General features: G+C 42.3%; 1 protein-coding gene across 6 annotated transcripts in view; it reads right to left on the bottom strand.

Annotated features, from left to right (window-relative positions):
- Nucleotides 1–15243, bottom strand: part of RUFY1 (RUN and FYVE domain containing 1) — a 744748-nt gene that overhangs the window by 671386 nt on the left and 58119 nt on the right. For all 6 annotated transcript variants that reach the window (XM_030213172.1, XM_030213171.1, XM_030213174.1 and 3 more), the window contains one exon: nucleotides 11906–12023. In XM_030213172.1, the coding sequence (XP_030069032.1) occupies nucleotides 11906–12023 (118 nt within the window). The remainder of the gene's footprint in view (nucleotides 1–11905; nucleotides 12024–15243) is intronic.

The following is a 15243-nucleotide window of genomic DNA, read 5'->3' as shown; positions in this document are numbered from 1 at the left end:
TGAAAAATTAAAAAGTATACGAGACCATATTAGATTCCAATATGCTTTCACATTTTTACAGTAAAAAATCATATGAGATAATGTACCATTATTATCATGACATGACCAACAGGGTTTCTTGGTAATTTCTTTTATGAAGCTATCCAAACCTTATTTAAAAACCGCTAAGCTAACTGCTTTTACTACATTCTCTGGCAACGAATTCCAGAGTTTAATTACACACTTTAAATTTACTACTTTGTAGCTTCATTGTGTGCCCCCTAGTCCTAGTATGTTTGGAAAGAGTAAACAAATGCTTCACCTCTATCATATCTCCCCTCAGCCGTCTTTTTTCCAAGCTGAACAGCCCTAGCCACTTTAGCCTTTCCTCATAGGGAAGTTGTCCCATCCCCTTTATCATGAATGAATTTAAAATCAATTTAATATATTAGCAACACAAAGTTGAAAATCTAAAAAAGTAAAGATATAATTAAGCTTTCTTGCAGACTAGAAGCCAGAAATAGCTGATATGGAATTAACTGTGCTCATTTTTAAGAACAGAAGCACTCATACCCATATATACTGCCAAACAGTTAACATATACAGGAAGCCTCTCCAACATTAGTAAAACAGAACAAACTAACCAAGCTGCTTCTAAAGGAGAGGTATGGCAGTCCGGGCAGGGAGGAAGGTAGGGATCCCAGAACCTCTTAATATGTATCTTAGCTCCACTTCTTCAATTTTTCCATTTTTTTTTTTTTAAGAACCAGGAGTTTGAGCCAATCAAGGCACTTCCAAACTTAACTGAAACCCAGAATTTGCATTGGGAGAGGAGAATAAGCCCTGAGGTTACCCTCAGCTCAACTGAAACACAGCATAATACTGGTTCAGGGGAATAAACCAATTAAGGTACCCCCCCCCCCCCCCCCACCAAGTCAAATGGAGCTCGGATTTAAGCTGGGCCAGAAAAAAAAATCTTCCAACAGAGGGAACCAGGTTCAACCAAATGCTAGTTTAAAAAGTAGGTCAAAAGCTACATGTACATAAGTACATAAGTAATGTCACACTGGGAAAAGACCAAGGGTCCATCGAGCCCAGCATCCTGTCCACGACAGCGGCCAATCCAGGCCAAGGGCACCTGGCAACCTTCCCAAACATATAAACATTATGTACATGTTATTCCCGGAATTGTGGATTTTTCCCAAGTCCATTTAGTAGCGGTTTATGGACTTGTCCTTTAGGAAACTGTCTAACCCCTTTTTAAACTCTGCCAAGCTAACTGCCTTCACCATGTTCTCCGGCAACGAATTCCAGAGTTTAATTACGCGTTGGGTGAAGAAATATTTTCTCCGATTTGTTTTAAATTTACTACACTGTAGTTTCATCACATGCCCCCTAGTCCTAGTATTTTTGAAAAGCGTGAACATACGCTTCACATCCACCTGTTCCACTCCACACATTATTTTATATACCTCTATCATGTCTCCCCTCAGCCGTCTCTTCTCCAAGCTGAAAAGCCCTTGCCTCCTTAGTCTTTCTTCATAGGGAAGTTCTCCCATCCCCGGTATCATTTTAGTCGCCCTTCGCTGCACCTTTTCCAATTCCACTATATCTTTCTTGAGATGCGGCGACCAGAATTGAACACAATATTCAAGGTGCGGTTGCACCATGGAGCCATATAACGGCATTATAACATCCTCACACCTGTTTTCCATACCTTTCCTAATAATACCCAACATTCTATTCGCTTTCCGAGCCGCAGCAGCACACTGAGCAGAAGGTTTCAGTGTATTAATTGACGACGACACCAAGATCCCTTTCTTGGTTCGTAACTCCTAACATGGAACCTTGCATGACGTAGCTATAATTCGGGTTCTTTTTTCCCACATGCATCACCTTGCACTTGCTCACATTAATCGTCATCTGCCATTTAGCCGCCCAGTCTCCCAGTCTCGTAAGGTCCTTCTGTAATTTTTCACAATCCTCTCGCGAGGTAACGACTTTGAATAACTTTGTGTCATCAGCAAATTTAATTACCTCGCTAGTTACTCCCATCTCTAAATCATTTATAAATATATTAAAAACAGCGGTCCTAGCACAGACCCCTGAGGAACCCCACTAACTACCCTTCTCCATTGTGAATACTGCCCATTTAACCCCACTCTCTGTTTCCTATCCTTCAACCAGTTTTTAATCACAATAGGACATTTCCTCCTATCCCATGACCCTCCAATTTCCTCTGTAGCCTTTCATGAGGTACCTTGTCAAACGCCTTTTGAAAATCCAGATACACAATATCAACCGGCTCCCCTTTGTCCACATGTTTGTTTACTCCTTCAAAGAATTTAAGTAAATTGGTCAGGCAAGATTTCCCCACACAAAAGCCGTGCTGACTCGGTCTCAGTAATCCATGTCCTCGGATGTGCTCTGTAATTTTGTTTTTAATAATAGCCACTACCATTTTCCCCGGCACCGACGTCAGACCCATCGGATCTCCACTGGAACCTTTTTTAAAAATGGGCGTTACATTGGCCACCCTCCAATCTTCTGGTACCACGCTCAATTTTAAAGATAAATTGCAGGGGGTCACGTGACGCGATGAGCAGGAGAGGACGCTAATCGCACAGCTCCTGCCTTCTCCTCAAGAATCTTTCAAATAAATCGTCTTCAACCCCGACGTACCCTTTTAAAAACGACAGATACCTCTAGTACAACCTTTGAAGCATAGCGTACCAGGAAACTCGACGAATATGGCATCTAAGGTGACCAGAAAAGACCGAGAAAAGACACGGCCTCCGGATGACAAAATGGCGGCTCCTGCGAGCCCGAGTTCATCGGCGGTGGGATCCGCATGGGCAGTCGAAATTGTAGGAGAGGTCATTCAGGTGCTGGAAGCCATGTTAGAAAGAAAATTGAGTGCGCTGGACAATAAGCTGGAACAGCTACATAATAGCGTGAGTCAGATACAAACGGACATGGCGCAATTTCAACAATAGGCCAGCGACACAGAAGACCAAGTGGGCAACATGGAAACAAAAGTAAGCAGGCTGACAAAACTTACTGACTCCTACGCTGACAAAATAGATCTTGGCGTAATAATATTCATATTGTGGGGCTCGCTGAGGAACAAGGGGAGCGGGACCTGCCTCGATATTTGGAAACAAGGCTGACCAACAAACTCCAGCTGCCAGCCGAGCTAGGCCCGCTGCGCATTGAAAGAGCACATCGCCTGGGTCTCAAACAACAGACAGAAGGAAGGCCTAGGGTGGTTATCTGCCGCGTACTTAATTTTGTTCACAAGACCGCCATACTACAAGCGCTGAGAGGTGGTAAAGAATTGTACAGTGGCAATCGCAAAGTATTATGTTTCCAGGACTATTCAGCTGCTGTAGCAGCACAAAGGAAGAAATTCTCCCCAGTGTGTTCGGATTTGGTGAAACGGAAAATAAAATTTGGGTTCCAGAGGAGATCCGGGAAATTATAGACCGGTGAGTCTGACGTCGGTGCCGGGCAAGATGGTGGAGGCTATTATTAAGAATAAAATTGCAGAGCATATACAAAAACATGGACTGATGAGACAAAGTCAGCACGGATTTAGTGAAGGGAAGTCTTGCCTCACCAATCTAATGCATTTTTTTGAGGGGGTAAGCAAACATGTGGACAATGGGGAGCCGGTTGATATTGTATATCTGGATTTTCAGAAGGCGTTTGACAAAGTGCCGCACGAAAGACTCCTGAAGAAATTGCAGAGTCATGGAATCGGAGGTAGGGTATTATTATGGATTAAGAACTGGTTGAAGGATAGGAAGCAGAGAGTAGGATTGCGTGGCCAGTATTCTCAGTGGAGGAGGGTAGTTAGTGGGGTCCCGCAGGGGTCTGTGCTGGGTCCGTTGCTTTTTAATGTATTTATAAATGACCTAGAGATGGGAATAACTAGTGAGGTAATTAAATTCGCCGATGACACAAAATTATTCAGGGTCGTCAAGTCGCAGGAGGAATGTGAACGATTACAGGAGGTCCTTGCGAGACTGGGAGAATGGGCGTGCAAGTGGCAGATGAAGTTCAATGTTGACAAGTGCAAAGTGATGCATGTGGGTAAGAGGAACCCGAATTATAGCTACGTCTTGCAAGGTTCCGCGTTAGGAGTTACGGATCAAGAAAGGGATCTGGGTGTCGTCGTCGATGATACGCTGAAACCTTCTGCTCAGTGTGCTGCTGCGGCTAGGAAAGCGAATAGAATGTTGGGTGTTATTAGGAAGGGTATGGAGTCCAGGTGTGCGGATGTTATAATGCCGTTGTATCGCTCCATGGTGCGACCGCACCTGGAGTATTGTGTTCAGTACTGGTCTCCGTATCTCAAAAAAGATATAGTAGAATTGGAAAAGGTACAGCGAAGGGCGACGAAAATGATAGTGGGGATGGGACGACTTTCCTATGAAGAGAGGCTGAGAAGGCTAGGGCTTTTCAGCTTGGAGAAGAGACGGCTGAGGGGAGATATGATAGAAGTGTATAAAATAATGAGTGGAATGGATCGGGTGGATGTGAAGCGACTGTTCACGCTATCCAAAAATACTAGGACTAGAGGGCATGAGTTGAAGCTACAGTGTGGTAAATTTAAAACGAATCGGAGAAAATTTTTCTTCACCCAACGTGTAATTAGACTCTGGAATTCGTTGCCGGAGAACATGGTACGGGCGGTTAGCTTGACAGAGTTTAAAAAGGGGTTAGATAGATTCCTAAAGGACAAGTCCATAGACCGCTATTAAATGGACTTGGAAAAATTCCGCATTTTTAGGTATAACTTGTCTGGAATGTTTTTACGTTTGGGGAGCGTGCCAGGTGCCCTTGACCTGGATTGGCCACTGTCGGTGACAGGATGCTGGGCTAGATGGATCTTTGGTCTTTCCCAGTATGGCACTACTTATGTACTTATGTACTTATGTACTATATCCAGCAAAGCTGAGAGTAAATCACCAATCGGGCACCAAGGTCTTTACAACTGTGGAAGATGTCAAGGAATTTTTAGATGTCAAGGAATTTTTACAGCAGCTGGAAGGGGAAAAATAAAACGCCAACTTAATAGTGCGGGAGACGAGCAAGTTCACCAGAAGTGGAGGACAAGGACATGAATGGCTGACTCCAGACAAGAGCAGCCTGAACTTAGGACAAGAACAGAAATCAAACTTGTATTAAAAAATGCACGAACGTTTGTGCCACAAATAAAGAGGATTGCGGTTGGAAGAAACTTAGCTGCAGGTCTGGAACTTTAAGACAACACAACACGCCTGGAAAATATTGATAAGAGAACATTGATCTGTGAAACCAATCAGTTGATGGTTTGAATTATAGATGAGAGGCGATTGCTAAATTTTGTGGAATGAAACACGGGACGCTAATTCAGGGTGATATGGAGAGAGAGATATCATGTTGGGGGGAACATCAGAAAGGAGTTTAAAGGGTATGGGGTATAATAATAATACTATACGGATGTTAAATGGGGGTGGATAGAAGATTAGGGAACGGGAATATGATAAGGAACACTAGGGGAAGATGAATACCAGATCTTTAGGATTATATTAGGAAGAGGAGAGGCGTTAGTGGTGACCTGATTCCATAAAGAATAAGAGGGGTACAGAAAGGGGGGAGTAGGGTACATGGGGAAAGGGAGGGATTTGGGATGGGGAAGTGGGAGGGGATTCTTAGGAAACAATATTTAACACTACAATTGCTGTACGAATAGAGAGAGAGATTTCTCCCTCCGATTATAGAAATTGAAGGGAGGGGCTGGGGGCTGGGCTGGCTCCTTCTGGGTATTAAGAGCACACAAGATTGGACATGGATGGGCTAAATCGGATTACTAATGAAGGTAATTACTTGGAATGTAGGAGGCATTCCTTCTCCCATTAAAAGATCAAACATTTTGAGACATCTCCAACGAATCAGAGCTGACACAGTGTTTATGCAAGAAATACATCTGTCAGATATTGAGCACTCTAAACTGAATAGATGGTGGGTTGGAGAATGTATGGCTTCAGCTGCAGTAGGGCGAAGAGGAGGGGTGGCAATTCTTATTAGAAAAGGAATAGCAAATCAAATACATAAGATCGTCCAAGACCCAGAGGGTCGATATATTTTCTCCCTTGTAACAATTAATAGGAAAAAAATTCTGCTGGGCAGTATATATGCACCAAATGTCTTAGATCTCAAATTTTATAAAAAAACTAGTAGCACAAATTACACAACTAGAATCAGTGCCCATGATGCTAGGAGATTTTAATATGACCTGGGATCCTTTATTAGATAGATCGCATCCCCCAGTGGCAAAACAACGACTAAACACTAGGGGGTTACCTGACTTTTGTACAACTTTAGACCTTATAGATGTACGGAGGACTTTGCACCCTGGGACCAGGGAGTATACACATATGTTGGAAGCACACGGATCCTCCTCCAGGATAGATTATTTGCTAGTTTCATGCACACTTTTTACAGAGATCAGGGATGCAGATATAGGACCATGTGTTATTTCGGACCACGCGACGGTACATTTGCTTTGGAGTGGAGGCCAGGCAGAAGAGAGGCTAAAGGGGTGGACGTTCCCAGCTTATTTAATGAGAGACGTGAGGTTCAGAGAATATCTGCAAGAGAAATGGGCTGAGTATAAACACTTTAATGAGGGGTCAGTAGTAGGACTTACAAATTTTTGGGAAGCCGCAAAAGTAGTATTAAGAGGAGAGAAAATAAGCTACACTACACAATATAAACGTTCAAGAGATCGGGAAATATTACGCTTAGAGAAACAACTCAGGGGAGTAAATAGACAATATGCGTTGAACCCTTGTACTCGCCTGCGACAACAGGTGATAGAAGTACAAACTGCCCTAAACTCTCTACTTCAAGACAGGGAAGTGAAATCCCAGATATATTATCGTTATCAACTAAATAAACATGGGAGCAAGGGAGGTAAATTTCTGGCAAGAGTTATTGCCCCTAGATATGCCTCTAGAAATGTTGCTACTCTTAAAACAACAGAAGGGCATTTGATACATACAAACCAGGAGATCAGATCGGTTTTTCAAACATATTATCAGAATTTATATAGGACTACAGAACAGGAAGGACTCCCAGGTGAGCAGTATCTGTTAAATATTAAAACCCCGAAGCTGAGGGAACAGGATCGCAACTGTTTAAATGCTGAAATTAGTGAAGATGAGATAACATGAGCTATAGGACGCAGTAAAGCGGGCAAAGCACCAGGCCCCGATGGGTATAAAGCAGAATTTTATAAATTGATGGGGGAATCGATAGTACCCACGTTGGCCAAGGTGTTCAATGAATGGATAGAGTGTGGCAGATTGCCAGAACACTTGAATTTGGCTCGAATAATTGTTTTTCCTAAGCCTAAACGAGACGCGCAGTTGGTAACGTCATATCGACCCATCTCACTTATCAATCAAGAAGCTAAAATCTTTGCAAAAATTTTAGCAAACAGACTAGGAAGAGTATTACCTAATATTATTCATGAAGCCCAGGTAGGATTTGTGCAGGGCCGCTCAGTCGCAAAGAATATTAGACGTATACTGACATCCGTGGAACATTTGGGGCATACTAAAGAACAAGCCTTAATAATTAGCTTCGACGCCGAAAAGGCGTTTGATAGAGTGGAATGGCCTTTCTTGTATTCAGTGATGGAGGGATATGGCTTGCAAGGTAGATTTATGCAGGCGATTCGAGCTTTATATGAAGCCCCCCGAGCGCAAGTAATGGTCAATGGGAATGTGTCAGATGAAATCCAAATTGGCAGGGGAACAAGACAAGGCTGCCCGCTGTCACCATTACTCTTTGCGCTATATTTAGATCCACTAATTAGGGAGATCCATGAATGCCCTGCAATACCTGGAGTGAGAATACAACAACAGCAGTTCAAATTGGCCGCATTTGCTGATGATCTTAGTGATATTAACGAAACCGAGAGAAGCTCTGAGTAATTTGTTAGAAATCTTTCATGAGTTTGGAGACTACTCGGGTTTTACATTAAATTTGGACAAATCGGAGGCATTAGCTTTAAACAGTGACACCCACAGTCTCTGGCCAACAGATTTTCCATTAAAATGGGCAACTAATTACTTTAAATATCTAGGTATATTGCTCCCGGTTAGTTTGAGGGAATTATATAGTTTAAATATTAACACATTGCGGGAGCAGACAATTCAACAGTTGGATTCCTGGAGCAATTTAACGGTGTCATTGGCGGGGAGGATATGTCTCGTGAGGATGGTGATATTGCCGAGATGGCTATATGTTCTTCAGACATTACCAATAAAACTTAAACAGGTAAACATAAAATATTTTTACAGAATTTTGATACGGTTTTGCTGGGCTGGGAAACGAGCCAAACTCCAACAGAAATTTCTATTAGGAGGGTGGAAACAAGGTGGAATGGGCATACCAAATATCCAGTATTACAATATAGCCTGCTTGTTGCGGCAGGTGAGAGATTGGCTATTTTCTACTCAGGATCACACACCTCTTCAGTATGAAACAACGTATTTTACTCCATATAGTCCTATCACATTGCTACACACTCAGTATAAAATGCTTCCCAGCAGATTTAGGCACAGTGTGCTGTTGCTGCCCATCAGAGAAGCGTGGAGATTTCTAGGCAAATTATTAGGGGGGGGATCCATCCGTCACGGAGCTACTAACAATTAGGGGTAATCCGATGTTTTCCCCGGGTTTAGAGAATCAAACATTTATTAGATGGGAACGAATTGGAATAGTTAAATTGCAAGACATATTAAGAACAGATGGGACCATCAAAGATCTATCACAATTACAGGTTGTAAGGACGGACAATTGGGGAGATCAATTTGCGTACCGTCAACTTCAACATTATATACGCACTCTCCATAGGGAATTCTCTTACTAAAAAGCTGGGTGAAAAAATTGGTAAATTTTACAAGGAAATTTCTGAGAATGCCCCATCCATTTCCAATTTACATTTGAAATTGTGGGAGTTGGTGCCTGGGAGGGGGCTAGCCCAGCTTCGACAGCGATGGGAAATGGATATGGGAAAAGAGCTGACAACATGGAATATTATCAAACAGATAAGGATATCCCCAGGGTAGTTGGGGGGGCATGCCTTAGAGCATGCGCGTTTAGAATGATACATAGAGCCTATTTCACCCAGACACAGCTGTTCAGATCGAGAGGAATACAGACAGCTACCTGTGTGAAATGTAATAAGGCAGAGAATATGTTGTACCATGCGCTCTGGGTATGTCCACTAATACAGCGTTACTGGAGACAAATTACTGCATTCCTGTGTACCATTGTGCATAGCAGAATTGAACTGAATCCATTAATGTTATTATTAGATATGCAAGAAATGTATCCTAAATTGAAAGCAGACAGAATAATGTTCTGTCGTAAAGTGTGTTTGGTAGCCAGAAAATGTATAACGCAACACTGGACTACAGCACATCCACCGACCTTCTGGCATTGGCGCAATCAGGTACATCAACTGCTGACCTGGGAAGCGAGAGAAGCGAAAGGATCATATAAGCGGAAAATACGTTTTTTAAAAATCTGGGGGTGTTTATTGGATAAGATGACCCACAAAGGGAGGAGTCTAATTCTCTACTCTGTAATAATAAATGGGATAATTGTAGTGGCATGATATATATGTAACAGTCTGTATAGGGAGGGGAGGGGGGGAGGATGGGAGGGGGGAAGGGAGAAAATGTGAAAATACTGTTGTTTGGGACTGAGGTTATACCTGTTTGACAGTGATATCTTTATTATATGTTTAATGACCAGCATGTTGGAATTATTCATTCATCAATAAAAATGTTTAAACATAAAGATAAATTGCATATCACTAGCAGTAGCTCCGCAAGCTCATTTTTCAGTTCTATCAATACTCTAGGATGAATACCATCCAGTCCAGGAGATTTGCTACTCTTCAGTTTGCTGAACTGCCCCATTACATCCTCCAGGTTTACCATGAAGTCAGTAAGTTTCTCCGACTCGTCCACTTGAAATATAATTTCCGACACCGGCATCCCACCTAAATCGTCCTCGGTGAAGACTGAACCAAAGAATTCATTCAATCTCTCCGCTACGTCTTTGTCTTCCTTGATCGCCCCTTTTACCACTCGGTCATCCAGCAGCTCAACCGATTCTTTTGCCGGCTTCTTGCTTTTAATATACCGAAAAAAAATTTTACTATGCTTTTTTGCCTCTAATGCTATCTTTTTTTCGTAATCCCTCTTGGCCTTCTTTATCTGCGCCTTGCATTTGCTTTGACACTCCTTATGCTGCTTCTTGTTATTTTCAGATGGTTCCTTCTTCCATTTTCTGAAGGCATTTCTTTTAGCCCTAATAGCTTCCTTCACCTCACTTTTCAACCAGGCTGGCTGTCTTTTGGAGTTCCGTCTTTCTTTTCTAATTTGTGGAATATGTTTGGCCTGGGCCTCCAGGATGGTATTTTTGAACAGTGTCCATGCCTGTTGTACAGTTTTTACCCTCTCAGTTGTGAGACCATCAACTAGCCGCTGAAGACAGAGATTACTAAAGGATTGTGAGTGCACGGTGCCTTTATAAGAAATCCCAAGGAACTTTCTTCTGTCTCCATCTGCTGGTAGATGGGCATACTGATCTATCTGGATGACAAGAAGTGAGGGTTTCAAGTGCTGGCAGAGGAGTATGGGTTATCAAATAAAGATTTTTATGCATATCTGCAGGCAAGACACTGTTCACTCAATGTACATTAAGTGTTTGATACAGGGAGAAACTGGAAGATGGGTTGCTGTTGGGTGCTGAAGTGTGAAAATTCAAACCTGAGGGGCAGTGTGGGATCATACAAAGAGATGGACAATCCTAAACAATGACTTCTTGGGGTGGATATTTGTTTGGATAATAAAGGAGGTCTTTCCAAGCAATCTGGTTTCTTTGCTAGTGCTGGCAGCTAAAGTAGCTATTGCATGAAACTGGAAAGCGGATGAAACCCCTTGGGTGGGACAATGGATGGGAGTCTGATAAAATTTCAGCACAAATAAGAGGCCTAGATAATAATATACCCAAAAATGGAGTATGATACTGCTGGATTGAAATAATAAATCCAGTAGACACAAATAGTAGTAGGCATGCTCACCAAGGGGGCTTGTACCATCATAGTAAGAGTTTGGGGGAGGGAGAGGTATGCCCCTCATTTTTCCCTGAATTTTTAGCCTCCTCTTTTTTTTTTTTTAGTGTATGGTGTATGTTTGGTTCTAAGTCTCCTATTTTTATATTGTCTTTCCTTTCTACATATTTTAATCAATTGTAATATTCATACTATGCCGTTTTCATAGATATGTTTTTCTTAGACATAACACCTTCTTAACTTTAGAAGGCTAGTGAGTTTGGAATATGAAATTAAAGTGCTACTAGGTATTCTCGAAAGTTATCAGCAAGTTGTTGCTGGTTTGAAACATTTTGTCTTTACATTACTGGTGTTATACATTGGTTTTCAATAAAAATTACTGAAGAAAAAAGTTATGTAAATAAAAATGAACAAAGAGCAGGCAGCAATGTCCATCTGTATAGAGTATAATGGAGGCAGTACATCAATACGTAAGAGTAAGTGTCAGTTCAGAGGCAGAATGGAAACTGATAAAGCCTATTGTGGGGCCACCTCTCTTGCTCACCCTGAATCTCTTTATTCAAGTCATGGCGGACATTGTCAGCCTTAAACTATCTTCCAAACCAACCTTTCACAATAGTTGCTATTCATCAAATGGAGGCCCTAATGCTGGAGTCATACCCAAAGGAATTCATAGTGCTCCTAAACAATTTTCTAGCATCTATGTTAAGACAAGTATTCACTTGCAGTGTTTTATTAATCCTTTCCATTAAAAAACAGGACTTGTCCTTCTGCACTTACTTTAATTCAGGCAAACTTTTAACACTGGTTGCTAAATCTTCAGCTTCTGGACAAAGTTTCTCAACCAGCTCCAAGGGACCAAAGAAAGATTTGGTCTGCCCAATAAAACTCTTTTTCACTGCGAAGAGAAAGGCATATGGAAATTAACAATTATTAAAAAGCTGAATAATTTGCTCTATCAAACCTGCTGGTTAACTGAACATTCAGGAGACCTACCCCCCACCTAAGATTCTGTAAACATAAAAATAGACTATTTTGAGGTTTATTGTTTAATGAATGCTTGATATACTGCCTTACGAGGAGACACTCAAAATCAATTTACAATCTAGGTTATAAAAGAGAAAGGAAAGCAAATAAATCAAAAGAAAAAGGTAAAGAAAAGAGTAGAGGAGAAAGAGGAGAAAAGGTTCAACAACTAACAAACCCAGATTTTGTCACATGCAACACAAGTAATTAGGATGCCAAATACTGAAGGGCACTAAGCACGGGAGCAAGGAACCTGCTGTCTTAAGGACAAAGTGATGGCACTACTTCAAACAGGCACTACTGTAGAGACACTCTGGTACCCCTCTGCTCTCCAGTCCTGCTGCTGCTGACTGGAAGTTCAATTGATGATATAGTCATAAATTAAGTAAAAAGAGGGAACACCCTCACTGATGCCCAGATGATCGAAAGCCCCGCACTGTTCCAAACAGCGATCTAAAAGTAGCACTGGAACAGTGTGAGGCTTTACTGCGCCTATGATCAGAGATAATAGAATACAAATTTATGCACGCTATTATCTCTGATCATAGGGTAAAGTGCAGGAGGATTGCGCCTAAGAATGCGCTCAGGCACAATCCTCCTGCACTTGTTTGACAGGTCTGGGCTATCAAAAGCCCAGACCTGTCAATCATGGGGGGCTTCAGGTCCTTGGGACGAGACCCCAAACAGCATGGCACTGGTGGTCTAGTGCCCCCACCCCAAGCAAGTGGCACGGGGGCTAGAGGTCCAGCGGACCTCAAGTCCCCCCCCCCGACCACTCCAACACAAGTTCATGGGGGGCTGGAGATCCTCATATACCCCCACCCCCCCCCCCAAAATCCGCAAATCAAGCCCCCTCCAACCTGGTGGTCTAGAAGCCCTCTTCCTCGCCCCGTACTTTTGTTGGAGAAGGGAGGTAGTATACTCCCTCCTCTTCCAGCAGTGCCACCTCCAGGCGTACAAATGTATGGGGGGGCGGGGAAGAGGGCCACTAGACCAGAAGATTGGGGGGCTTGATTTGCCACCCATTGTGTCACCAGGGCTTTTGGGGGTGGGGGGAGACATTGTGTCAGGGGGGTTGGGGGGACTGGAGGTCCCAGCCCCCGTGTCGCTAGCTCGGGGTAGAAGGGGGGGCCTGCTAGCAATATATTTGTGAGTGGCATTGCTGAAATATTAGAAAGAAAAAGTTTTGTCTTTTTGCAGGAGACAACCCAGAGGGAGTGGACAATATGAGAAGCAAGCTACAAAAATTATAAAAATGGTCTAATGTTTGGCAGTTAAAAATTTTATACGAAGTGCAAACTGATGCACTTCTGGAGTACAAATCCAAAGGAGTTGTATGTGCAAGGGGGAGAGGCTGATATGCACAAACCAGCAGAGGGACCTTGAGTAGTATGGTGTCTGATGATCTCAAAGTGGCAATCCATTGTGACTAAGCTGCGGTAACAGCCAGAAGGATGCTAGGCAACATAGAGAGGGATACCAGCAGAAGAAAAAAAAAAGAAGCATTAATACATAGCAATTGAAATGACAGTAGATGAAGACCTGTATAATCCATTCAGTCTGCCCAACAAGATAAACTCATTTTACATGCTATGTGATACTTTATATGTATACCCGAGTTTGATTTGTCCTTGCCATTCTCAGGGCACAGACTGTAGAAGTCTGCCCAGCACTGTTCTTGTACTAAGTTCTGAAGCGAACGTCGAAACCCCTTAAAATTTACACTCTAGCCCATCCCTATCTATTCAGTCATGACCAGGGCGTAGACCGTAGAAGTCTGCCCAGCAACGGTTTTGCTTCCCAATTACCAGCGTCGCCACCTAATCTCCGCTAAGATTCTGTGGATCCATTCCTTCTAAACAGGATTCCTTTGTGTTTATCCCACGCATGATTGAATTGCATTACCATTTTCATCTCCACCACCTCCCGCGAGAGGGCATTCCGCATATCCTCTCTGTGAAAAATACTTTCTGACATTACTCCTGAGTCTGCCCCCCTTCAACCTCATTTCATGTCCTCTAGTTCTACCACTTTCCCGTCTCTGGAAAAGGTTCATTTGCAAATTAATACTTTCAAATATTTGAACGTCTGTATCATGTCACCCCTGTTTCTCCTTTCCTCCAAGGTATACAGGTCAGCAAGTCTCTACTTGTACGGTTTGCAACACAAATCCCATACCATTTTTGTAGCTTTTCTTTGAACCACTTCCAGTCTTTTTACATCTTTCACAAGGTACAGCCTCCAAAACCGAACACAATATTCCAAGTAGGGCCTCACCAATGACTTGTAGAGGGGCATCAACACCTCCTTTCTTCTGCTGGATATACCCCTCTCTATGCAGCCTAGCATCCTTCTGGCCACGGCCATAGCCTTGTCGCATTGTTTCTTCACCTTTAGATCCTCAGACACCAACATCCCACGGTCTCTCTCCTGAGTCAAGCTTACTGATCTCTCCCCTCCTATCCGGTATTTCTCTTTTGAGTTTCTGCACCCCAAGTGCATCACTTTACACTTCTTGGCATTACATTTTTTTTTAATTTATACTTTATTATAATTTCAAATATATACAACTTATCCAAGAAGTATACAAAAACAATAAACACAAAAACCCAAATCATTGTTTTGAGACAAATAAAAAAAAAAAACTTGTCCCACTTAAGGTAATAAATCATACATTTTCGACCCCCATATGGGAAATACATAAATGGAACCAAGATATATATTTAACATAGTTACCAATTAAAGTAATTAACAATCAGAACATTACAAACTCGAGTGATATTCTCAGCCTATCTTACAGCGACCGTATGAGCACCTAAACTTTCACAGTTACATTCTGAACTTCCTTGGAACAGACAAATTCCTCAAATTGTTTTGGACCAAAGAACTGGTAATTATTCTGTTGGTAAACAAACCGACAGACACAAGGAAATTTAAGAGTAAAAGTTACCCCAATATTTAAAGCTCTTTGACGCAGTGCCAAAAAGGCCTTGCGTCTACTTTGGGTCTCTCTTGCGAGATCCGGAAAAATTCTAACTTTAGATCCAAAAAACAATGAGTCTAAATGTTTGAAAAATAATTTTAACACCACT

The sequence above is a fragment of the Microcaecilia unicolor genome, chromosome 8 (assembly GCF_901765095.1).
Source record: "Microcaecilia unicolor chromosome 8, aMicUni1.1, whole genome shotgun sequence".
NCBI classification, from domain to species: domain Eukaryota; kingdom Metazoa; phylum Chordata; class Amphibia; order Gymnophiona; family Siphonopidae; genus Microcaecilia; species Microcaecilia unicolor.
Note: the sequence above shows the minus strand (reverse complement) of the source record. Positions and strands in the feature narration are given on the sequence as shown.